Genomic DNA, 27199 nt, shown 5'->3' on the forward strand with positions numbered 1-27199 from the left:
TAGTTTCTTTTTTCTAAGTGATAACAATATTTTTATACTTAATTGTCCTTATATGATGGGTTGATCATTCTATATCAAATATTGACATGAAATTACCATTATACTATATAATATCTCCTTTGCTTGGGCCTTGGTGCAGGAGAAGCGAACAAACATGTACGTATGGTCGCTTTGTTGTCTTGTTCTCCCCCGCAATTTGGGATTGCTCGCCAATTGCAGGTTGGAATATTGGAGCAACATTTTTTTGAATATGTTATTCATCTTGGGGAACCATTCTTGCTTCCCATCTTACATACCTTTAAAAGATATAAGAAACTACCCGTGAAAGGTTGGCCATGTAGTAATTCGTATTTATGTGCGATACTTGAATGGAAGTTTAAATAATGGTATCGCTATTCATAAGAAGAGCTTTAATATAATTGTACTCCGGATTAATAGTGGTGCCACATATATTGCGAGTCAAATAACCCATTAATATATATATATATATATATATATATATATATATATATATATATATTTTTTTTTTTTTTTTTTTTTTTTTTTGACTCCATAAAATAGTTAAAAATTTCATAAAAAGAGTGTCCAGAAAATTAAATGAAAAAGAAATAAATTATCGAGCCTCTGTCTCCTCCATCCACTAATTCACTACTTTCTCCTTTTTTGTTTATTTCTCTTAATTTCCCCCATTTATATTTAGTTCTTGTCATTCTATTATCAAAAGTTCAACATAGCCTCACTAAGATTCGTTAAATTTTTCATTCTAATTTTGTTAATTTCAATTAAAATTTTTTTTGTAATTATAAAGATAAATAATCAAAATTTCTATTTGCTTCATTCTAGGGATATTATTTTGTTTCTTTGACTTAATTAGTATAAATTTTAATAAATTAATCATGTAAAAATTATTTCAATCCATTTAGTTTGATGTCAACCTAATATGTATCAAAATTTATATTTTGTTTTGACACATTTAGTTTGATATCATTCTAATACAATTACATCTACTTATTTTTTTTGTAAGAATTAAATTTAATTTAAAATATTGTTTTTAGACAATAGATAAATTTCTTATCAAAAGAAAACCCTTATAGCAATCATAAATTGTCAAAAAAACTAATGGGCAACAAATGAGCAAAAATCTTAAAAACAATCTAGTGTAGAAATTGACATGGAAAGTTTTCATAGTGATTCAGTATTGACCCCACTGACTAAAGTTTCTAGCTGTGCCACTATCCCAACCCAAAAAGATTAGTCTTACATCCAACCTTAAAACAAGTGGGGATCCGGATTAACAGACTTGAAGATTGCTTCATTACGAGTTTTCCAAACATACCGACAAAAGAGGGCTACCAATTTCAATTCTCTTTTATCATTACCATACGAAACATCGGTCGTCAGTTCCCACAAGTCTTTAAAAGACCTGAACCCGATCTCAGAGGGAATAAAACCCAAAGTTGATCCAAACCATGCTGCTTTGGCGTGGTTATAGAAAAAGAAAAGGTGCTCCACAGTTTTCAGTACGGAGATTGCACAAAGGACAAATAGAGGATTCAACCCATTTTCGTTTGAATAAATTCTCTCTTGTAGCTAGAGATTTCAGTACGGAGATTTCGTTTGAATCATATGAGGAACAAGGAGGGACCAAATACTCTTCCAAAAAAGGGAACAAGGATTATAGGATGAAGATGGGCAAGATCTGACCTGGTTTATAACTTGCTCCTTCTTGAGAATATAATAAACAAATTTCATTGTTGGATTACCGTATTTCGAAAAGTGCCATATCAGTTCCAACTCCTTTGTTTCATTACCAATGGGAATTTTAAGAATTTCCAAACATTCTGCTGCTGAAAAGTAGTCCCTTATAATTGATGAATCCCATTGATTAGATTGAGAGTTGATCAAATCAACAACATAAATTATAGGACTATCATCTCGTCTTGTGCTGGAGACTTTAAAACCCGGTAGGGAAGGTATCCATGGATCCTCCAAGCATTGATAAAGGAAGAACCCGTCACTTGCCATCGTAAGCCCGGCTTTAGAGCTTCTCTTCCCACCATGAGACTCTTCCATCCCCATGATAGATTGTACACAGGCCTTGCATCCATAAACGATGAAAAAGGAAAGTAAACCCTTTAAGGATCCGAACCTAAAGAGCTTGGGGATTCTTCAAGACTCTCCATGCTTGCTTAGCTAGAAGAGCTTCATTGAAAAGAGATAAATCTTTAAAACCCATACCTCCTTCACTTTTACTCCATGCCAACTTGTCCCAACTCAACCAATGAATGTTAGCTTTTTCTAGAGAATGCCTCCACCAGAATTTTGCTATCAACTTCTGAATGTCTTCAAGGAAACCAACTAGTAGCTTGAAAATGGACATAACATATGACGGGATGGCTTGGATGACCGCTTTTATCAATACCTCTTTACCCCTTTGCGACAAATATCTGTAGTTCCAACCTTGAAGCTTTCTAATAATTCTGTCTTTAAGGAAAGATAGCGATTGAGTCTTGGATCTTCCCCATTTAACTAGAAGACCTAAATATTTAGACAAAGAGCCAAAATTTGGAATCTGAAGAAGCTCCACTATAGTTCTCTTGTAATACTCGCTATTTTCCGATGTTGAAATATCTGTCCTTGACGAAATATTCTGATGAAAATTAAAACTTCACTTACAAGGGAGTGGCCCACCCTATCCTGAGCCTCATGGTTTTGTCCCATAGGTGGAATGGAGAACTTCTCAGGAGGTCATCCATCCTAGCATTTCTCTCAAGCGAGCATGCTTAACCCAGAGTTTTTTTAACTCTCCAGGATATTCTACCAAAAGGCACCTCTAGTGATTAGTTTCTCCCATTTCAATGTATGATTTGATTTATTTATGTGCCCCGTATTGTAACCTCGCCATCCTAGAAGCCTATTGGGAGTTTACTTTCTTATGTCACTCCCTGCCCTCATCGGACCATTTTCCCGGTCGGGTCATCACAGGCCCACTAGCTTCTGCCTGGTTCGTCCTCGAACCACACATCTACTAGAGGGGGTCCGGCTTTGATACCATCTGTAATGCCCCGCTCCAACCACCAGAGGAATTGTCCGCTTTGGCCCACGCCATCTTGAGCCTTACGGTTTTGTCCCATAGGTGGAATGGAAAACTTTCCAGGATGTCACCCATCCTAACATTTCTCTCAAGCAAGCATGCTGTAGGAGGGGGGCATGAGGCGATATATCATCCACTAGAATTATATAAAATACACCAGGTAATACCCAGGAAAGATGGTGGAGTCACAATGGTCTCACTTAAGTACCACCTCCTTAGATAGCATTTCCTAGACATGCACTTCATATAATCCTAATAGAATCAAACCATTGGTAAATACTGTCTTCCCATAACACTACCATAATACTTAAGATTTATGCCACGAAGGCATAGATAGACAGGAGTCGCCACCCGGATAATAACCGGGACATATTCAGTGTTTCTTCCGAGGATCATGGATGGCAACTTACTCCTTGCAGAGTTTCCACAACCGTCATTACTATAGCCCAATGTCTAGGTTTGAGATAGTGGGTACATAAAGGGAATGTGTTAGGCACCCCTTACGCCTGGTCTAACCTCGTTAATTCGAGTGCCAGTCCTCTACTAATATTTCTAGAAGTCTTGTTTATCATTCCTTTATTAAACTTTATCCTAAAAATGCAATTCTAATCCTACACACGCAAGTAATTCACAAAAGGGTTGTTGTTTGCACATAATTTTCATGCACAAGTAATTCATATCTATGGGGTTGCTAATTATTTAAATGATATTTAGCAGATGACTAAAATTAATGTATTATTGATAATTTAATTTACAAACAAATTCAATTTCAAATAACCCTACGTTTCTATTTAACCTAATTAATTAATTTTCACCAAGTTACCCTAAGGATAATTGAACTAAGTTAATTATATACATGTGTAATTTATTCTAATATCACATAAGGCCCAAACAATAACAACCTAATAAAGATTTCTAACATGCAAATTTATTTTACAATTACCAAGTGTTAAATTCAATTTATTTTACATGCCAATGTTAGTTTAATTTACAAATAAGATTAATTTTTATTTACAAAGTATTTATTTAAATTAATTACATGCAAAATGTCAGTTAAATTAAAAACGAAGTTAATTTTAATTTACCAAATAAAAATCCTATTATCACTACAATTTCATGCGAATGGTTATTCTGGGAATTTAGGATTACTTACTTGTTAGTAATTGTTGTTGCTATTGGGGCAAGCTACCCTTAAAAAAGGGTCTTCTCTTCTAGTATGGCAATGATATCCCTGGCTTACTCCCGTTTAGCTTCATGTAAGCTCTACGCAAATGCCCTCTTTGGTACTTACCTTAGGGCTACTTACCAATTTTGTTTGTAATAAAAAATAAAGAAACCAAAAAAAATAAAAGAAAATAAGAAAATATTAATAACAATTTACATTGGATTCTAACTCTAGTCTCCTAAAGGGTTAAGATTCCTAATTAGTTACAACTACCTAAGGGTCCAAGTCTTCTAACATTATCCAAACACTTCATAACACTTCTTGAATTAAAAGAATATGGAAAAATAGATCAAATATCAATTAAAACCCAAGAAAATATAATAACATGCATAAATATACAATTTCCAAATTCTGGCAAATTAATGGTAGCAAGAAATCTGATTTTTTTAAAATAGTTAGATATGCCTAAAAATCATAAAAAAAAAAATTACAGAAGATAGCCTATATATCATACAAGATCATAAAATTTATAAATCAAACAAAACCCTAGCCGAATGGTCTACATAAATCGTAACTTTTCTAAGTGAAAGAATCATACTACTTTTTTGTAAAATTCATAACTCATTAACCACAACAGACATGAATGAAAAACCAATTGAAAAAGATTCATAAGATTCTGAAATTAATTTTAGATGCTAGATTTACACAAAAATATTAAGAAACAAGGGAGATATGGGCTCCACAAGTCGGATATCCTACAAATCAGATTTTACAGGAACCCTAACTTCAAACAGCCATAACTTACAAAATACAAAAGCTTTTTCAGTGATTCTTGAGCCTAAAATTAATAGAATTTCGTGAAGAATAGGAATATAATTTTCCTAAAATTTTTACAGATTAAGAAAATAACAAAAAATAATAAAACATGAGGGATCGAAAACTGAATATGTGCATAGTTATTTATCCCCTTAAATTAAACATGATTACATGATCTATATGAACATACAAGATAAATTGAAAACAAGGAACATAGAATTAAACATTACATGGCATAGTGTTGAAAAGAAAATAAAAGAACTAACTTTTAAGAAATATCACTAGAAAGAAAGAAAAACTAAAAAAATTTTGACAAATAGGCACTCAATGTTTAATAGAACTAACCTTTAAGAAGTAGCGGCAGTGACTATTGCCCCAAATAGGCACTCGATGTTTCAAGGTTCGACAGCCGAAGCCTAAGACTTTGACAGTTGAACTTGGTTCTGCCCACTTTATTTCTCCTTCGATTCTAAGGTTTCAAAACCTAATTTCATGGTTCCTAAAGACCTAGAATAAGATATTTAGTATATTTATAGAGTTCTAGAACCTCGTATAACTCTTTAGGGTCCAATTTTATAAGATCAAGCTTGAAAGACTCAGAAGGCTAAGGATCCGAGGATAGCTACCGTTCAAGATAGGAGATTGATAGGCTGCAAGAGGTGAGTAATTCTAACCTTAATAACTGTAAACTTTTTAAATTTAATTTGTGATCATTCTCATGCATCATGTCATATTTTATTTACGATGTATGTATCTAGAATAGGAATATGTTGCATAATTGCATATTTGCTATTGGTGCATGATGGATTATGGATGACCCACTGACTCTCTCCATATTATGATTATGTTATGTTATGTATGATATGGAACCATAAAAATCTCATGTGGAGATCTTTAAGATACCCCATCAGGGGAGATCTCTACGATGCCCCGACTGCATGGTACATGTCATGTTTTAAGCGAAAGTTCTAAGGAGCCTCTGTATGAGCCCAGCACATTAGCTTTGGGGAGTCATTGGTGACAAAGTTCATCTTAGTGAAATGTTTATGATGTGAAAACCCATGTAAATGATTCATTGCATATGTATGAAATGAATAATATAATTAATATTGGTTAGTTTACTCATTGAGCTTTTGTAAGCTCACCCATTTCCCTTAACCCCAGATGCAGGTTTACAGGATTAGAAAAGTTTTTTGGAGAGAGAGCAGGAGTAGTTTTAATGCTCTTCTTTATGTATGATATATGGGTAGATGGACATATAAAATGTGAATGGATGGTATTGTGCTGGTAATTATGAAAAAAAAAATGGAGTTATGTAATATTTTAAGTATAAATGATGATGTTTATGTTTATGTTAACTCTTTTGGGAGTGTATATGTTGAACCATTATGCTTTGGTGATTTTCTATGTATGTTAAGGTTCAAATTATGAACCATTTTATGTTAAAGATATTTATGTATGGATGAAAAGACTAAAGTGTAATGTTAAAGATATTTGAGGGTTGATAGTACAGATATTACAGGTATGTTCACGGGTTTTATGCTTGCTATGGATTCCAGCAGCTTTAAGCTGACCCGATCCCTAACACTAGTAACGACTCCCAGGCCGAGTCGTTACATCTCTGCTCTACTCCTGGAGTGTTCTAGCTAAAGGATATGTCAGATTTCATTTGATTGATGTGTTGACCTGAGGATGCACTATAGGCATCAAGAATGGATTTGATTTGGATGGCTTCCTGCAACAACGCTTGCCAAACGCAATAGTATCATCCGTAAAAAGAAGATGAGTTAATGTTGGACAATGTCTTGTAATTTTGAAACCTTGGATCTGATTCCTTAGCTGGGCCTGCTCAAACCATCTTGACAATACATTAGAAATTAACAGAAAAAGATAGGGGGAAATAAGGTCACCTTGCCCTAAACCTAAACAAAGATGAAAGGGTTTAGTTTTGTTTCCATTGATAAGAATTGCATATTCAACTGTTGATGCACATTGACCTATCCAAGCAATCCATTTGTTACAAAACCCCAATCTTCTCATAACAACTAGAAGAAACTGCTAGTTAACACTGTCATATGCTTTATGGACATCGACTTTAATTGCCATGGATCCTACTTTCCCTTTCTTACAGTGCTTTAAGGCATGAAAAGCTTCATAGGCAATAAGAATGTTGTCTTGTATGCTCCTGTTCTCTACAAAAGCAGCTTGCAATAGGGAAATGATCTCACACATCCATTTGTTTAGTTGATTAGCCAAAGTTTTTGAAACAATTTTGTAAATGGAATTATAAAGACTAATAGGTTTATAGTCTGAAAAGGCTTGGGGATTACCTTTTTTGGGAATGAGAGCTATACTGGTAGAGTTGATGGAGGGGGGAAACACTCTCGAGTGCAAAAACTCATGAACCAATCCCACCACTCCATGTTTGATTGTTTCCAAATAATTTAGATAGAAAATCCCCTAAAAGCCATCCGGTCCTGGTTCTTTATGCGCCCCAAGACTAAACACTACTAATTTGATCTCCTCTTCTAAAGCTTCTTTACAAAGATCATTGTTCATGTTATCTGAAACTAATTGAGGAATTAGTTGGATAATTTCATTTGATATCTGTGCCTCTTCATCCCCATACAGATTTACAAAGAAATTTAGAGCTTCTTGTTTAATATCCACTCTCCTCAGGCATTATGAACTTTTGCAATATGGTTCCTTTGTCTTCTTTGCAATGTTGATGCATGAAAAACCGTGAATTTTTATCCCCATACTTCAACAAATTCACTCCGTACTTCTGGAACCAGAATATTTCCTATTGTTGCCATTGCCTTTTAAGTTGAAATTTGACCTCTGCAATTTCAGCAATAGTTTGATCATCTCCTAGGTTGAATTAAGCTGATCTAATCTCTTGGATAATTCAAAAATGATCCTTCTAGAATTCTAAGATTGAGATTGAGATTGATTCCATCGTAACAATGCCATTCGACAATCATCAAGCTTAAACAATAAATTGACATCAGATCCTTGAGTCCATATTTGATTTATAATGCTGTGACACCTTCGGGACGAAAGCCATCTCATATCAAAATGGAAAGAATTTCTCCTTCAAACTTTCGGATGACTGAACAACAGAAAAGGTCTATGGTCTTATGTAACCATCTTCTCATGCACCAACATACATTGAGGAAACAACATCCTCCACTCTGCATTAGCTAAGGCTTTGTCGATATGCTCCATAATTCTTGTGTCTCCTTGTTGCTTGTTAGACCAAGTGAAATGATTTCCTTTAAAACTAATTTCCCCCAACTCTTCTTCAATCAAGAAATCATTGCATGCTGAAGCACTAGGATTATGAATCCTTCTCCTTCCCCATTTATCCCTTGAAGAATTACAGATATTAAAATCTCCTATCATCTTCAACTTACGCAAGTCATTCAAAAAAGAAATACAAAAATGAACCTCAGGTTCACCATATACAAAAGTTGCATGCCATGGAGTATCTTGATTAATACTAACATCAATCCAGTTCTTCGTTGCCTACAAAATTTGAATTGGGAAAACATCCCGCCACCACAGCACCAAACCACCTGAGTGACCTCTCGGCTCAACATAGAAAGACTCATGGCACCCACAGCGTCTTCTCGAATTCTCCAAAAACACTTTCTTCTTCTTTGTTTATGCCAAAAAATCTATTCTGGGTTTATTCATAGAGATCAACCCGGGTTTACTGAAAGCCAATTATTAAAAAGAAAATAATAATTGCTAAAAATATTGAGTAGTTCTTTTTCATACCTTGGAAATTCATATTAATGCGTTTCACGTTATGACTAGGTCCAATTCTTGTTAATCCCTTACAAGGCACATCAAGTTGCCTCTCCTCTGCAGAAACAATCATCAACAACGAGTGAGCCTACCCAGCAGGTTAAAAAATACCCTCACCCGATAAGCTCAATACTTATAACCCGAAAAACCTAAACAAAATTATACACAGCCACCCAAACATGGGACAGGGATTATACTGATTAAAAGTTTTATGTCTCAGTACGTTGAAAACTTTGCCAATAGTCACTCTTTCATTTTCTGAGTTTAGTCCAAACAAAAAGTTTTTTTTTTTAAATAAATAATTAAAAATTATTAACAGTTCACAATCAATAGTAAAAAGATTAAAAGTTATTAATCACTAATATTTAAATATTTAATTTAAAATTATTTTAAGGCCAATTGGTTAAAAAATTTTGCTATCTTATCAAAACCTTTTAATTTTTGATAATTAAATTAAAATTTTTAAAATTAAAAAAATTTTATCAACACTTGAATTTTATCTCCAAATTCTAATATGTAAATTACAATTTAATCCTTGTAGTTTGGCAAAACTTACAACTTAGTTCTTGTACTTTCACAACCAAGAAATTAGTCCATGAAATTTACCAAAATCTATAACTTAGTCCATCTATCTAATTAACTGTTAATTATAGCAAAAATGATCAAAATACCTTTAATTATATATATTTTCTAAGAAAGAAACGAGAAGTCACGAGTTTTCCTGCCCCAATCTAGTCTCACATGCTACAATCGCATCGAGACCCACCTCCATCCACCATTAGTCCCTAGACAAATCATAGCAATTGGAAATGCAAAGATTGAAGCTATAAAGACAAATTTCACTAGTTGAGTCGTAACCTATAAACCCAACTTAATCGGATTTTTGTTTTTTGGTACAAGATTTTTTTTTTTTTTTCAAGAAATCAATTTTACTTATTAAAATCTAAAAAACATATATTAGAAAACTTCACAGAAAAATTTCAAAACAAACATGGAAAATTCTTAACAGGAAGAATAATTAATTTGGAAAGAATAACATATTTATTACACTATTTAAATATATGATTTAAATTAAAGGACTAAGTTGCAAGATTTTATCAAATCTCATAAACTAAATTATAATTTATCAAATTCTAATTTGAATTTTAAATAAAACTTCTTTAATTTTGAAAGATTTAATTTAATTATAAAAAATAAAAAATTTAAATAAAATGAAAAACAAATACAAATATTTAGATTTATTCAACTAACAGAGCTTATTTTAGACATGTAAAATTTGAACTATCTTTGTTCTTGTTTACAATGATTCAAACCTTCAGTGCAAACTTGACATGAAAAACCTTGGAATTTGACTCCCGTAACAGTATACGCAAGCCCAGCCAAAGTCTAGCCTGGTGGACAAGATAATGTGAAATGCAACAATCCAATTACATCACTCAATCTGGCCCACACATTCCATCATCATCATCATCCGATCCTGGGTTCATTGCACCTGTCGAGCTCACCCACCTAATCCATAGATAGTGTTGATTCTTGGTTAATAATTATCTAGAAAAAAATTATTATTTAATTTTTAAACTTTAATAAAATTATTTATTTAATTTTCTTTTTTTATCCTTTAAACTATTTAACTCCATAAATTTTTCTATTAATTAATAAATCTTAATACAAACTAAATTAATATTTAATCCTTTCATTTTAGAAAAATTAACTAACAAAAAAGATCATAAAAAATTTAAATAATTAAATAATTAAATAAAAATAAAATATAAAAATAAAATAATATATTTTTTAAAATATATAAATTAACTAATTTAATTAAAATATAAAAATTAAATAATAATTTTCCTATTATTTAAAACAAATACATTATTAAGTCGTGATTAAAGTTAATTATAGAAGGAGATTCATTGCTCATCATGAAAGTGGCAGAGGGAAAATTAAAAGAGAGCTGTCCAAACAGCTAAAATAGTACACAGCTCTTGAATAAGCCTTCACCAGTGCTGGGTGAGTGCCATTAATGTAACTTTCTAAAGCAACTTTTACAAAAACTATCGTAGAAGCAATAAATGTTGGGATATTTTTGCCAGTGGAAATGTGGTTACCTGTATGGGTCAAAAGAAAGATAAAAGCCTCATAGCATAAGGATATCAAATTGACTAGCAATTGCAAAAAAAGGCCATTCCCTGCAAAGCAGAGACATCATTTTCCTTCTCTCTCTCTTGCTTTACTGATAAAAGCTATAACAGTTGGAAAAAGATTGGATGAACCCACTTGCACACACTCAATGATGATGACAATATGGGGCAGGCAGGCACGGACACAATGTGAGAATTAACAGAGGTATCCACTGCCCTACTTTTCTTGTTTGTGGATTTTTGTACCTATTATTCCATACATCCAACAAAACCAGGAAGAACAACAACAAACAACAACTAAGACGTAATCCCAAACTAGTTGGAGTCGGCTACACGAATCATTTTTTGCCATTAAGCTCTATTAGACACCAACTCCACATAAATATCCAAAACAAAACCAGGAAGAAGAAATGGAAAAAATTCACAGGCACAAGTGTGCACAGATTCACAAACTATGATCAGAAAAGGAAATTGGGCAGAGGAAGAACACTTATCATTAAACACAAATGCTTCCAAGATGAATGAAAGAGAAGATGTTGGTTGAAGATGTTGACAGACATACAATGGCATATCCTTTGACCAAAAAATTTGAATAATGACGAAACAATGTACCAATTGTTGCTTGTAAAAGGAACATCAAATTGACTCGGACAATGACTTACAAGCAATTTGCAAATCCATGAAAAATTATTCAGTCACAAGTGAACATGCATAGATGATCACGGATTTCACCGTCATCACTTACTCACTGATACTATAATAATAAATACATAAGATACGATGTAGCCACTCGAGGATTACTTAACGTGATAGTATCATCAATAAATTGCAGATGAAATTAAATAAAAGGAAATAATCATACAGTGTATGGATTCAACCACACAACACCTGAAACACATTATTATGACTGATTTCTGATACAACAAAAGCAACACCTTGGGCAAATTAAAAAGAGAGCACTGAAACTTTACATGCATTTAATACCTAAACACATGTAGTTTCCCCATAATGTTGAGGTAATTGGACATATCATTCACTTAACATTGATAATAAACAAAATTAAGAATATAATAAGTTACCATACCAACAACAAATATAACATCAAAATACTAGATACATGATTAAAGAAAAAAGACAAAATGGAGATGCTATTGAACTTTATAGCCCTCTGAAAAAACACTATTTTTCTTCTCCAATGCTTACAATGTTCAGAACACCCTAAAATGTGATAATTTGCTGTATGTATATTTGTGAAGCAAAGACACCTCACCTCAATGGATCCTACCAATCTATTAATTCACTCTAACATGAATGTGACATAGAAGAGAAGTACAAATAAAGAGGCTTCAAAAACAAACCTTTTTAATTACAAGTGACCCAGAGCATTACAAAAGCCAGGTCATACGAGAGATTCATGTGAACTTAGGTTTAGGCATGGGGGAGCTACTAGGATGCACGGGACCAAGCTTTTGAATCCAATGAAGAAGACCTTTCTTATGATCTTGACAAGTTGGGTTTTTTACCAAATTCAGGGTTCCATCACAGGCAAGCGAAGACTCAAATTGCTCTAATACCTTCACAATTTGCCAAAACTCGGGCCTCTTCTCAGGATGCAAAGACCAGCATTGCTCAATTAAAGCTCTCATTGCAGGATGGCAGTCCCGAGGGATAACAGGTCTCAAATTCTGCAAAGACAACAATTTTCTAATGTTAAAACTAAGTTTTTAATTGAACAATGAGAAACACAAAACAAATAAAAAGATGTTAATAATGATAATCTCATGCTTCGTTACCAGTCCCGTTCAAACCTTTCCCAAAATTGACAGCAAGAAATTGGGATTTCCAACATATAATTAGATGCAATAAATAAATTATTCTCATTTAGACCAAATAATGGAATAAACAATGATCATCTTACTTTTTGAACCTTTGCATAACCAATCTCATCAAAACAAATTTGTAACTACTATTGCAATGAAAGACAAATATTTTTCATCATATTAAATTTTCACTGGCTACACTTAGCTCCAAAAGAATGAAAAGAAGATCCTTGTCTTGATGAAGTCTATTTCAATACACATTAAAAGTTCGCAGTTTTTATGGCAGTAACTTACTTGTTCGTTTATCTCACATCAAAAGAATTGTGCAAATGATATGGAATTCAAGTATCTCAATAGCCTTTATACCTATGCCTATGATGACTGATGACAACATTTCATAGATGACGCATCTTTAGCCAAGAAAATAAGAATTATCATGCAATTTTTACATATAAAAAAAAGTCTAAGAGCAGAAAGCTATGATTATTGTCTCTGCTCATATGTTTGGTTGAGGAATGCAAGTTTACTGTCAGTGGATAACCACTGACTGGGCATGATTAATATGTTGCTGGAATTTCTACCACTTCCAAGGAGGAAGACAATAAATTCCATCCACACCACAACCTAACCCGCCCACACCAAAAAAAAAAAAAAAAGAAAATTCTTCTGGACCATGGAGCACTGACCATTTTATGTTGAGAAAATGTAATGGAATTCAATAAAAGGAGTGGAGAGTTATTTCTCTTTAAGACTGTGAGGAACATTTTTCATAAAGGCTCATAAATACAATTAAGCAAATTCTATAGTTCTTAGCACATATTCAACAAAACCTTAATTTCATACTGCACCAATAGGAGGTCCAGACCCTTAATCACTTGCTGGTGGATGAGAAAACTGAGATACAAGATAAGATGAAATGTTCCTAGCTACAGTTATAACAAACAACAACATTGAATACACACAAGGCTAAGGAAAAAATAATACCTTATTCACTACCGCAAAAGCAGCCTGTATGGGGTTCATATCCTCGTAGGGAATTGTTCCAGCCACCATTTCCCATAAAATGAGCCCAAAACTGTACACATCAACCCTTCTGCCATAGAATTTCTTTTTTATCATCTCAGGCGCCATCCATCTGTAAGTCCCTGGGTCATCAGCCAATGAATCACAATATGCCTCTTCACAAGCTATGCCAAAATCGGCAATCTTCAGATGAAACTCTTGATCAATAAGAACATTCTCCGGTTTAAGATCTCGATGAATGACACCTTGAGAGTGGATGTATTCCATTCCACGAGCAATGTCCAGAGCATTTGCAATTAGCCTCTGTAAGGGGAGAGACTTATGCTTGAGCTTGTGCAAGTATGCCCTCAAGGAACCTTCAGATAAATATTCCGTTATAACACAATAAACCGGTTGCTTTTTGCATGCTGCCACAAACTGCATTAGCAGATCAAAGAATGTTAAATAAGAAAGCATTTCAATCGCAATTAGAAGTTTATTTCTACGATTTTCCAATTAGGTAATCCAATCAGCAACTGGAAATAAAACATTTCAAATCACATGATTTCTCTAAGAAGCTCAAAAAAACAGAAGCAAGAGTGACTTCTTAGTTAACTTTTATGAACAGATAACATATGCAATCAAACAATAAAAAGAATGCATTTGATCACCTTTATGACATTCGGATGGTGAAGCCGAGATAAAAGGGTGACTTCTCTGTCATATTGATTTTTTAATCTAGCAGCTAAAGTTCCATTTTCATCATCATCTGGTGCCCTGATAATTTTAACTGCAACAGGTTCATCTTTGTATACACCATGGTAAAGCCTGCTATGTGCCCCGTAAGCAAATCTAAGCCCAAGAAAAAGCTTGGACATATCCACGCTAAATTCATCAGCTGCTTCCACAGCATTAACCCTTCCTCCAGCATGGTCAAAAAACTTCGTCCAAGAAGATTCTTTCTTGAACTTTGATTTTTCATGACCCTTCATTGAAGACAACTGCCGAAGTGGGCTTGTATTTGATGCGGGACTGGATGGCTTGGTTTCTGGAGATTCCTTACGGAAAAACTTTCCCTTGATTCCCTTGTCATGATCTTTCCTGCGAGGATGTGGAGTTGAGAATCTCTTTCTATCAGACCTTGCTTCCTCAAAAGCATCAGAAAGGACTGTTTCAGGGAGAGGAGACAAAGATCTCTGCCTGTTGGTGAGTGGATTTCTCTGAATCTGAGAATTATTAGGAACTGATGATTTATGATTGGAAAAGGAATCAGATTTCTTATAAGATGACAGTCCAGGCGTTGACTTCAACTCGAAATTCCTCTCAGCCTGAATGGCTATAGGGAAAGAGGCCAGTCTTGAAGAATCAAAACGATGGCAAACTGTGTGAGAAAACTTTGTCCGCCTTATCCAGGAACTATTTTCTTCTTCCATTTATTTCCCCTTTCGCTTCTTTATCTCAGTAATTCAATACTTGAAAACCTAGAACAAATTGCTATACCAAAAAGACAAAAAAAAAAAAAAAGAACTCCTCAGCCGAACCTTATTATCTTCGTGTTCTTCATCAGCTGAATCGAAGAAGAAGGCTCGAATTCAAGCAAGCACCTTCCAGAACTAAAGGAAGTAAATCTCTCGCATCCCATTAACAATTTAGCTCTAAAGATTCAAACTTTGCGTTCACCAGAATCAAGAAACCGAATATTCAAACCCATGGAGAGAAACCAAGAAAGAGACCATAACAGACTTCAATCTCGTTTCCATTATAATCAAAATCCCATGAATCCTATCATAACCCATCAACAAAAAAATCCTCCGAGACCATCAAAACATTGATCATCACCACCACCACCACCACCACCAAACCAAATCCTTGTTCGGATGAACTGACTCGCTTTTTTTGGCTTCAAAGTCAAATGGCACCTTCCGTAGAAGCCTGGAAAATCCCACAGTGGTACCCCCGCAGCCAATAAACAAATATTATTAAAAAAATTACCTCGTTCAATTTAAAAAATAAAAAATAAAAAAAATAAAAAAAAAAGCAAGTATGCTCGATTATTCAGGGAAACAAAGAAACAGCTATGATTGCATCCCCATTAAACCCTTGAAAGAAAACCGATCATTGTGTCAAAACAATCATTCAACCCAAAAAAGAATTACAAAGTAAAATAAGAATACAGACGCAATTACACAAAGCAGAAAAGAAAGAGTTGAAAAAAGAAAAATAAAACAAAATTATTAAAAAAAGAGAGATGAGGGCATACCATTAGAAGGGTACATAGCTATCAGGCGGTAGTGACGTTATTCTCCTTTGAAAAATCCATGCTTTATAAATGCATGAGAGAGAGAAGATCAATTTTCCTTTGTGGAAGATAGAAAATTCTTGTGGATGCAATTTTGATATGGCAATTCAGAGAGTATAGCATCAACAACATACATACGTATCGTATACGGAGACACCGTAGATTCTCGTGGACCCGATATTTTGGGTGAGGACTCAAGGTTGGTGATGGGTCCACCTCGGAAAAAGTCAAAAAAAGACGATGTCATGAGAGAGAATGGTCTCGTCTCTTGCTTTTGTTTCTTTATTATTATTTTTTAAAATATTAAGGGAGAAGGATTCTAACTCCAAGTGTCGCTATAGGAGACAATTAATTAAATTAGGAAGCTACGATTGTATGGTACGGTTCGCACGGAAACGTTTTTATGCTGTCTGGTGGGTGGCTGGGTGGAGCTGGTGGGGCGGAGGCGGTGGTGGAAGTGATGGTGGGGATCTTCTTTATGAAACGCCCTTTCGACTTACGTGTGCGGTGGGTGCCTGGGTGGCGCAGCTTTGCTTGAGAATTGGAATCTTTCTAATCGCATCTTTCAAAAAACCAAAAAAAATAGGCGTTACGTTATTCGGTTGCAATCGAAGTTTAATTTGGTTTTAATTATTAATTATAAAAATTTTTTATTTAAATGTTTTAATTTGATAATTAATTAATTTTTTATTAATTAATATATTAATTATAATTTTAAAATAATATTTAATTTTTAATTATGTTCTTATTAATCTTAAATCATATTTATTATTTTTTTAAAATAATAAATTATAAATTTATTTTTATTAATATTTATTAATTAATTAATTAAATTAAATATATTTTTTATTTTTTCAGTTAATTTGATTATTATCATTTTTATTTCAGTTAAATTTGATTTTTTCTAAATTTCAACTCCATTTAATTAACTGAATACTTATCTCTATTTTTAATCATGCTAAAATTATTTTTTTTTTCTTGTTATAAAATCAAAATCTCAATTTTTTTTTCTAATTTGTATCTCTCAAGAAATCCCTTATTCTCATCCATCTTTCTCTTTTTCTTTTTTCTTTTTTTAATATAAATCTTCTCCTTAAGTGGTAGTGATTTTGGCAACTCATTCCTTCCTTCTTCTTTTTTTCTAATTTTATTATTTTTTTACTTTTTTTTATTACATTTATCCCTCTCTCTCGAAAATAAAATTACCATTTTACCTCTACCTTTCTTTTATCTTTCTATCTCATTTTCATAATTGAATAAATTGACAATTATGTATTAATAAAATTATTTTATATTATTAATTATATATATTTTTATGTTTAATAAAATTATTAATTATTATTAATCAAATTTTAATTAATTTAAAATTATCAATCAATTTCAAACATCTAACAACTCCCCAACATCCAATTTTAACCAAATTCTGAAATTTCAAATCAAACATTTAACATCTCACATCCATCAATTTCAACCAATTTTCAATTTAGAATGTATAGATTTCAATCAAAACAAGTGGAATTTCAACAACCAAACAATAAACCCAATAATTCTAACAATCCAAAAATACAAAAACCTAATAATTTCAACAATAAGCATACAAATGTATAAAACCCAACAACTTTAATAGTTAGATATCGTAAAGCCCTACAACTCTTGTAATCCAACAAACCTTGTTCTTGAACAACCAAGCAAAACCTAACAAGGTGACCCACCTTTGCCTAGAAGCAATGGCCAATGAGGCTTTGATGGAGACAATAGAAAATCTTAATTCATTGATGGAGGAGTAAAGGAGTTGGTTAACTGAAGATAAACCAACTATGGAAGTGTCGAATCTACCGAAGCATCGAATATGTGGATGTGTTGAATTTCGAGCTTGAAGACGTGAAATGGGAGACACAAATAGAAATGTGTTTGAGGATGGAGGCTGAAGATATGAGAGACTTGCAAAGTAGAGACAATCATCTTCAATAACTTAAGAGAAAATAAGCAATTTGAGAATAGAAGCTATTTGAAAAAAGAAACAAAGGAAGAAAGAGATGGGCTTGAGTAAATTTGATAATTGAGAAGGCAAGTGGGGTAGGTTAGAGTTATTTGAGAAAAGACAAGTGAGAATGAAAGGGTAAAAGAGTAATTTCATTATTTTTTACCTGTAAACCTATTATTGCAAGTTACAAGAACTTTTAACAAAACAAATTGAAGTTAAGGGATTTTATTGTAACAAATTAAAGTTTAAAAATTAAAATGAAATAATCCTCTAAGTTTAAGTACGGTTAGTGCAATTTAGCCATTGAATGTATGATATTATTGTATTTTTCTATTTTAATAGAGTCAGTATATGTTTTTATGGTGAATTATTATTTTTCTTTGAGAAAAGCACTCCATAGGGTGTAGATCTTTTCATCAATAGAAGACATAAATTTAAAGGTTATCAGATGAGCTTATAAAAGATCATGTACTAAAAAAGTAACATGTAACCTATTTATTAGTCAACCTACGTGTTCTTTTAAAGCTATCAAATTTTTTAGATTATTTATATTATTTTTTTTTATAAATGGTTAATTTCATTTATACAAAAAATATAATATATAGATTTATATTACATTTTTATACTTTATTTTCAATTAATGAAATATCTTTTTTATTTAAAAAATTGAAAATTTTACTTTTTTTTAGTATTTTTTTATAGAATTTTTATTTTTATTGGAAAATAAATGTAATCTTATAATCATTTAGAGCCACTTGTATTCACTTGACATTATTTTCCATCCAATCCTTTCTTTTCCAAGCACAAACAATTGCTAATTTTTTTACTGAAATTTTGTTCACATGCATAGGGTTTAAATTCTATAACTAAGTGCAATAGTTACTTTATTAAGGCTGAATATGTAAATTAATTTTAAATTATTTAAAAATTAATTTCGTGCATCTTTATTTTTTTTATTTTGATTCATTATATTTTTAATGTTTTATTTGTAATAAATTATCAATAAAAAATAAATATATAATTTAATATTTTTTTACTTTATAATAGATTATATTTTGATATTATTTAATTATTTATTATTAAATTGAAAAAGATTATACTTATTAATTATAAAAGTTAAAAATTGACCACAAGTTTAACTGATACAAAATCTAAAAACATTATTCTAATAATGTAGTTCAGAAATTGAAATTAAAATAAGCAAGAGAAATTGAATAAAAACTCTGAATTCCCATTAGCTGGTGATTCCCCAGTCCAAGCTTCTAAATCTTTGAGAGCTCCTCCTTGAATCTACGAGTCGGCTAGGCTTGTGTTTGTCGGCCAAAGATACGTATTCTGATGAAAATTAAGTTTTTATAGAGCTTGGATATCTAGATGGGACGTGAATTGGACGGAACGTGTCACAAGGATAAGCATTATTTGGTTTAAATTAAATAAATTGAATTAAATTATTTTAATTTGGTAATTCAATTCAATTTGTAAGATAATTCAATTCGATTTGATTTGATTTTACATTTTAAAAATTTCAATTATTTTAGTTTGATTTGATTTTAGAGAGAAAAAAATAATTGAACCAGTTTATTAATTTTTAAATTAATTTATTTTTATAAGGTATTTATGAATTATATGTAATTATATATATATATATATATATATATATATATTGTGTAATTTCATTGATTAATGGTCATTAAGTTTAAACTAAGATTAAAATCAGATCAAATACTTGAAAATTAAGTCTAAATTAAAAAATCTATCCAAACTAAAAAATCAATCTATTCAAACCGAAATAAATTGAAATATGATAGTTCGATTTGATTCAATTTACCATTTATTTTAATTTGATTCGATTTTTAAAATATAGTAATTTGATTAATTCAATTTTAATAATTCGATTCGATTTAAACCAAATACTCAGTCCTACCCTTAGCTACAATTACACGGCCTGCATATGGCCCCTTCAGATGTTCTTGGCTTGTTTTCAGTTCCTTTGCTTTAAAATTCTTTAATACATAGGCTTGCTGAGGGAAAACATATCTTTGCCCGATAGATTGGGTAACAATTGATAAGCTACCTAACAAGAGGGAAGTAAATATTTTTATTTTTATCATAAAAATAAATAATTTTAAAATATGTTCCATAACTTACCATTCCCTAATTGGTAAACTTAAAAATTTATTAAAATTAATAAAAATAATTAATTAGTATAAAAACACTATAAAATTACTCATAACATTAATAAAATATTTTTTAAAAAATTTTATTAATATTTTAATGTGGAGTTTGAAATGAAAATATTTAATTGAAATTAGTTTCTGTTTGCAGCCCATTTTATTGGACGGTGGTTGAATGTATATGCAAACAGATATGATCATATTCTATTAAAAAGAAGAGATAGAGGGATCATATTTTTTAAAAATTTATAGATTGATCATATTTATAAATTTATAGAGGGATCATATTTCACAAAATATTATAAATTTATATATTTAATCTCGTTTGTTTCGGAGAAAATAATTTTAATATGAAAAATATTTTTTATAAAAAATATTTTCTTTTTCGTGAATTGCTTAGTTGTAATATTAAATTAATAGTATGTGTTTATATTAAGTATGTATAAGTGTTTTTATATTTTAATAAAATTATCAAAGTTTAGAAATTAGAAAAATGACTTTTTCTCTTAATAAAATGAAATCATTTTCCTTAAAAATAACATAATTATATTCATTTAATTAGAAAAATATTTTTTGTTAATTTATTTTTTTAGTATTTCAAATACTAAAAAATCTAGAAAATATTTAAAAATACATTTTTTGCAAAACAAATAGAGACTTAATGTCTTTAATTTCAGATTTTATATTTAAGCACATCATCATTGGTGATTTGATTAGATTGTCTATGAATTAATAATTAAAATTTTAAGAATTTTAATTTTATGATTTTATTAGTCGAAAATGAGTATATGGTGATTTTAAAAAGAAGGGAAACTTTAGCTTAATTTAATTATTGCCCTTTATATAGAGTAAAGCTGAATTGAGATAGATCAAGAAGCAATGTTAACAATATCATTAACTAAAAATAAAATATAAAAGAGAAATATAAATATATTTTTATATAAATGAAACAAATTACTCATTTAAAAAATAATATAAACAATTTAGAAAATTTGATAATAATGACAAAGCATAGAAATTGGTGAATGGACGAACTGCATGCTCCACTCTTCGAGTCTATAATTTTTTTTATGAGCTTTATTAAATGACCTCCAAATTTAGATTTCTTATTGAAAGAATGATCTACACTTTGTAGAATACAAAAAAAAACAAAATATGTCAACAACAAAAACAGATAGATTCATGATATATACTCAAAATTTGAGACTTTATTCACTCAAAATCTATCAATATAGATTCATGATATATACCCAAAATTTATTCTAAACGAACACAGGTTTTGGAATTATTGAAAAAAAATTAAAAAAAAAACAACAAAAAAGAAAGGGAAAAGGTTGCCACTAATGGCCACCCAAATAGGAGATCAAAAGGAGAAAAAAAGAAAAGATGAGAAAAATGAGGAGGAGAAGAAATTTTTAGAGAGAAAGCAGAGCCCCTTCCTTGAGAATTTTTTGTAAAACCTAATTATTTGACTAAATAATTACCAATGCATTTTAAGGAAAATTGAAAGTTCTTATTGTTAAAAATTTTATTAAATACTCTCTTCGTCCGCTTTTATTTGCCATTTAAGATTTTTGTATGGTTATTAAGAAAGTAATTAATTCACCTAAATTATAATAAAATATTTTTTTTTCTTGTTATAAAATCAAAATCTCAATTTTTTTTTCTAATTTGTATCTCTCAAGAAATCCCTTATTCTCATCCATCTTTCTCTTTTTCTTTTTTCTTTTTTTAATATAAATCTTCTCCTTAAGTGGTAGTGATTTTGGCAACTCATTCCTTTTTTTTTTTTTTTCTAGTTTTATTATTTTTTTACTTTTTTTTATTACATTTATCCCTCTCTCTCGAAAATAAAATTACCACTTTACCTCTGCCTTTCTTTTATCCTTCTATCTCATTTTCATAATTAAATAAATTGACAATTATGTATTAATAAAATTATTTTATATTATTAATTATATATATTTTTATATTTAATAAAATTATTAATTATTATTAATCAAATTTTAATTAATTTAAAATTATCAATCAATTTCAAACATCCAACAACTCCCTAACATCCAATTTTAACCAAATTCTGAAATTTCAAATCAAACATTTAACATCTCACATCCATCAATTTCAACCAATTTTCAATTTAGAATGTATAGATTTCAATCAAAACAAGTGGAATTTCAACAACCAAACAATAAACCCAATAATTCTAACAATCCAAAAATACAAAAACCTAATAATTTCAACAATAAGCATACAAATGTATAAAACCCAACAACTTTAATAGTTAGACATCATAAAGCCCTACAACTCTTGTAATCCAACAAACCTTGTTCTTGAACAACCAAGCAAAACCTAACAAGGTGACCCACCTTTGCCCACAAGCAATGGCCAATAAGGCTTTGATGGAGACAATAGAAAATCTTAATTCATTGATGGAGGAGTAAAGGAGTTGGTTAACCGAAGATAAACCACCTATGGAAGCGTCGAATCTGCCGAAGCATCGAATATGTGGATGTGTTGAATTTCAAGCTTGAAGACGTGAAATGGGAGACACAAATAGAAATGTGTTTGAGGATGGAGGTTGAAGATATGAGAGACTTGCAAAGTAGAGACAATCACCTTCAATAACTTAAGAGAGAAAATAAGCAATTTGAGAATATAAGCTATTTGAAAAAAGAAACAAAGGAAGAAAGAGATGGGCTTGAGTAAATTTGATAATTGAGAAGGCAGGTGGGGTAGGTTAGAGTTATTTGAGAAAAGACAAGTGAGAATGAAAGGGTAAAAGAGTAATTTCATTATTTTTTACTTGTAAACGTATTATTGCAAGTTACAAGAACTTTTAACAAAACAAATTGAAGTTAAGGGATTTTATTATAACAAATTAAAGTTTAAAAATGAAAATGAAATAATCCTCTAAATTTAGGGACGGTTAGTGCAATTTAACCATTTAATGTATGATTTTATTGTATTTTTCTATTTTAATAGAGTATGTATATGTTTTTATGGTGAATTATTATTTTTCTTTGAGAAAAATGCTCCATAAAGTGTAGATCTTTTCGTCAATAGAAAATATAAATTTGAAAGTTATCAGATGAGTTTATAAAAGATCATGTACTAAAAAAGTAACGTGTAACCTATTTATTAGTTAACCTACATGTTCTTTTAATGCTATCAAATTTTTTAGATTATTTATATATTTTTTTATAAATGGTTAATTTTATTTAAACAGAAAAATATAATATATAGATTTATATTATATTTTTATACTTTATTTTCAATTAATAAAATATCTTTTTTATTTAAAAAATTGAAAATTTTACTTTTTTTAATATTTTTTATAGAATTTTTATTTTTATTGGAAAATAAATGTAATCTTATAATCATTTAGAGCCACTCGTATTCACTTGACATTATTTTCTATCCACTCCTTTCTTTTCCAACCATAAACAATTGCTAATTTTTTTACTGAAATTTTGTTCAAATGCATAGCGTTTAAATTCTATAACTAAGTGCAATAGTTATTTTATTAAGGCTGAATATGTAAATTAATTTTAAATTATTTAAAAATTAATTTCGTGCATCTTCATTTTTTTATTTTGATTCATTATATTTTTAATGTTTTATTGGTAATAAATTATCAATAAAAAAATTAAATATATAATTTAATATTTTTTTACTTTATAATAAATTATATTTTGATATTATTTAATTATTTATTATTAAATTGAAAAAGATTATACTTATTAATTATAAAAGTTAAAAATTGACCACAAGTTTAACTGATACAAAATCTAAAAACATTATTCTAATAATGTAGTTCAGAAATTGAAATTAAAATAAGCAAGAGAAATTGAATAAAAACTCTGAATTCCCATTAGCTGGTGATTCAGTCCAAGCTTCTAAATCTTTGGGAGCTCCTCCTTGAATCTACAAGTCGGCTAGGTTGTGTTTGTCGGCCAAAGATACGTATTCTGATGAAAATTGAGTTTTTATAGAGCTTTGGATATCCAGATGGGACGTGAATTGGACGCAACGTGTATAAGAAATGAGGATTATTTGATTTGAATCAAATTATTTTAATTCGATAATTTAATTTAATTTTTAAAATAATTTAACTTGATATAGTTTGATTTTATATTTTAAAAATTTTAATTATTTTAATTTAATTTAATTTTGGAAAAAAAAAAATAATTGAACCAGTTTATTGATTTTTAAATTAATTTATTTTTATAAAGTATTTATAAATTATATATAATTTTATATATATATATTGTATAATTTCATTGATTAATGGTCATTAAGTTCAAACCAAGATTAAAATTACATCAAATACTTGAAAATTAAATCTAAATTAAAAAATCTATCCAAACTAAAAAATCAATCAATTCAAACTGAATCAAACTAAAATATAGCGATTCAATTTAATTCGATTTTTTATTTATTTTAATTTAATTCAATTTTTAAAATATAATAATATAATTAATTTAATTTTGATGATTTAATTCGATTTGAACCAAATATTGGGCCTACACTTACACTTAGCTACAATTACACGGCCTGCACGTCAAGAATATGGCCCCTTCCGATGTTCTCGGCTTGTTTTCAGTTCCTTTGCTTTAAAATTCTTTAATACATAGGCTTGCTGAGGGAACACATATCTTTGGCCAATAGATTAGGTAACAATTGATGGCTACATAACAAGAGGGAAGTAAATATTTTTCTTTTTATCATAAAAATAAATAATTTTAAAATAAATTCGATAACTTACCATTTCCTAATTGGTAAACTTAAAAATTTATTAAAATTAATAAAAATAATTAATTAGTATAAAAACACTATAAAATTACTCATAACATTAATAAAATATTTTTAAAAAAATTTTATTAATATTTTAATGTGGAGTTTGAAATGAAAATATTTAATTGAAATTAGTTTCTGTTTGCAGCCCATTTTATTGGACTGTCTCTAAGCATAAATCACCGAACGGTGGTTGAACGTATATGCAAACATATATGATCATATTCTATTAAAAAGAAGAGATAGAGGGATCATATTTTTTAAAAATTTATAGATTGATCATATTTATAAATTTACAGAGGGATCATATTTCACAAAATATTATAAATTTATAGATTTGATCTCGTTTGTTTCGCATAAAATAATTTTAATATGAAAAATATTTTTTATAAAAAATATTTTCTTTTTCATGAATTACTTGGTTGTAATATTAAATTAATAGTATGTGTTTATGTTAAATATGTATAAGTGTTTTTATATTTTAATAAAATTATTAAAGTCTAGAAATTAGAAAAATCACTTTTTCTCTTAATAAAATGAAATCATTTTCCTTAAAAATAACATAATTATTCATTTAATTAGAAAAATATTTTTTGTTAATTTATTTTTTTAGTATTTCAAATACTAGAAAATATAGAAAATATTTAAAAATATATTTTTTGCAAAACAAATAGAGACTTAATGTCTTTAATTTCAAATTTTATATTTAAGCACATCATCCTTGGTGATTTGATTAGATTGTCTATGAATTAATAATTAAAATTTTAAGAATTTTAATTTTATGATTTTATTAGTCGAAAATGAGTATATGGTGATTTTAAAAAGAAGGGCAACTTTAGCTTAATTTAATTATTGCCCTTTATACAGAGTAAAACTGAATTGAGATAGATCAAGAAGCAATGTTAACAATGTCATTAATTAAAAATAAAATATAAAAGAGAAATATAAATATATTTTTATATAAATGAAACAAATTACTCATATAAAAAATAATATAAAAAATTTAGAAAATTTGATAGTAATGACAGAGAAATTGGTGAATGGACGAACTGCATGCTCCACTCTTCGAGTCCACAGTTTTTTTTTATGAGGTTTATTAAATGACCTCCAAATTTAGATTTCTTATTGAAAGAAGGATCTACACTTTGTAGAATACGAAAAAAAATATATATTAACAACGAAAACAGATAGATTCATGATATATGCTCAAAATTTGAGACTTAATTCACTCAAAATCTATCAACAATGATAGATTCATGATATATGTCTAAAATTTATTCTAAACGAATACAGAATTTGAAATTATTGAAAAAAAAATTAAAAAAAAAAACAACAAAAAAGAAAGGGGAAAGGTTGCCACGAATGGCCACCCAAATAGGAGATCAAAAGGAGAAAAAAAGAAAAGATGAGAAAAATGAGGAGTAGAAGAAATTTTTAGAGAGAAAGCAGAGCCCCTTCCTTGAGAATTTTTTGTAAAACCTAATTATTTGACTAAATAATTAGGCAATGCATTTTAAGGAAAATTGAAAGTTCTTATTGTGAAAAATTTTATTAAATACACTCTTCGTCCGCTTTTATTTGCCATTTAAGATTTTTGTATGGTTATTAAGAAAGTAATTAATTCACATAAATTATAACAAAATATTTTTTAATTTGACTAAATTACTCTTTATTTCACCTAATTAAGGGAGAGAGGGGAGATATTAAGATGTGTTTTAGAAAATTATATAAATAGTTATTGTGTTTAATAAAGATAATAATAAAATTATAAAAAAATAATTAATATTATTATTCTTTTAAAGACGACAAATAATTATGAATAATATAACTTTTAAAAATCGACATATAAAGATACATGGAGGAAATATATATATTTTTTTTCTTATTATAATATGACAATTACAATATTAATCTTTTAGTGATTAAAAATAACATTTTGACAAATTTTATGAATTAATAAAGTTATCAAAACCCAAAAGAGTTGGTCTAGTTGGTAAAGATGAGAACTTCGATCTCATTCTTTATCAATTAAGATTTGACTCCATTAGAGAGTCCTTTAAGATTATTTATTTCAAATACACTAAGTCGATAGGGGGAGTA

The 27199-nt window shown here is 29.6% G+C and overlaps 1 protein-coding gene across 1 annotated transcript; it reads right to left on the reverse strand.

Moving 5' to 3' along the window:
• Positions 1–12147: 12147 nt before the first annotated feature.
• LOC110658842 (serine/threonine/tyrosine-protein kinase HT1) lies at positions 12148–16372 on the reverse strand. The gene is made up of 4 exons (XM_021816601.2): positions 16109–16372; positions 14520–15780; positions 13831–14286; positions 12148–12711 (listed from the first exon to the last, which is right to left on the reverse strand). Exons 2-4 carry the CDS (start codon positions 15279–15281, stop codon positions 12439–12441), a joined length of 1491 nt encoding a protein of 496 aa, XP_021672293.1. The 5' UTR covers positions 15282–15780; positions 16109–16372; the 3' UTR covers positions 12148–12438.
• Between the last annotated feature and the right edge of the window lie 10827 nt (positions 16373–27199).

Source organism: Hevea brasiliensis, chromosome 11, assembly GCF_030052815.1.
Source record: "Hevea brasiliensis isolate MT/VB/25A 57/8 chromosome 11, ASM3005281v1, whole genome shotgun sequence".
NCBI lineage: Eukaryota > Viridiplantae > Streptophyta > Magnoliopsida > Malpighiales > Euphorbiaceae > Hevea > Hevea brasiliensis.

Bases quoted from the DNA above. Each gene is read 5' to 3' on its own strand.
- LOC110658842 (XM_021816601.2), bottom strand. From the start codon at position 15,281: ATGGAAGAAGAAAATAGTTCCTGGATAAGGCGGACAAAGTTTTCTCAC. The intron at 14,287-14,519 runs GTGATCAAATGC...CTGCTAATGCAG, and splicing joins ACCATCCGAATGTCATAAAG to TTTGTGGCAGCATGCAAAAA. The intron at 12,712-13,830 runs GTATTATTTTTT...TTGTCTTTGCAG, and splicing joins CTTTTGCGGTAGTGAATAAG to AATTTGAGACCTGTTATCCC.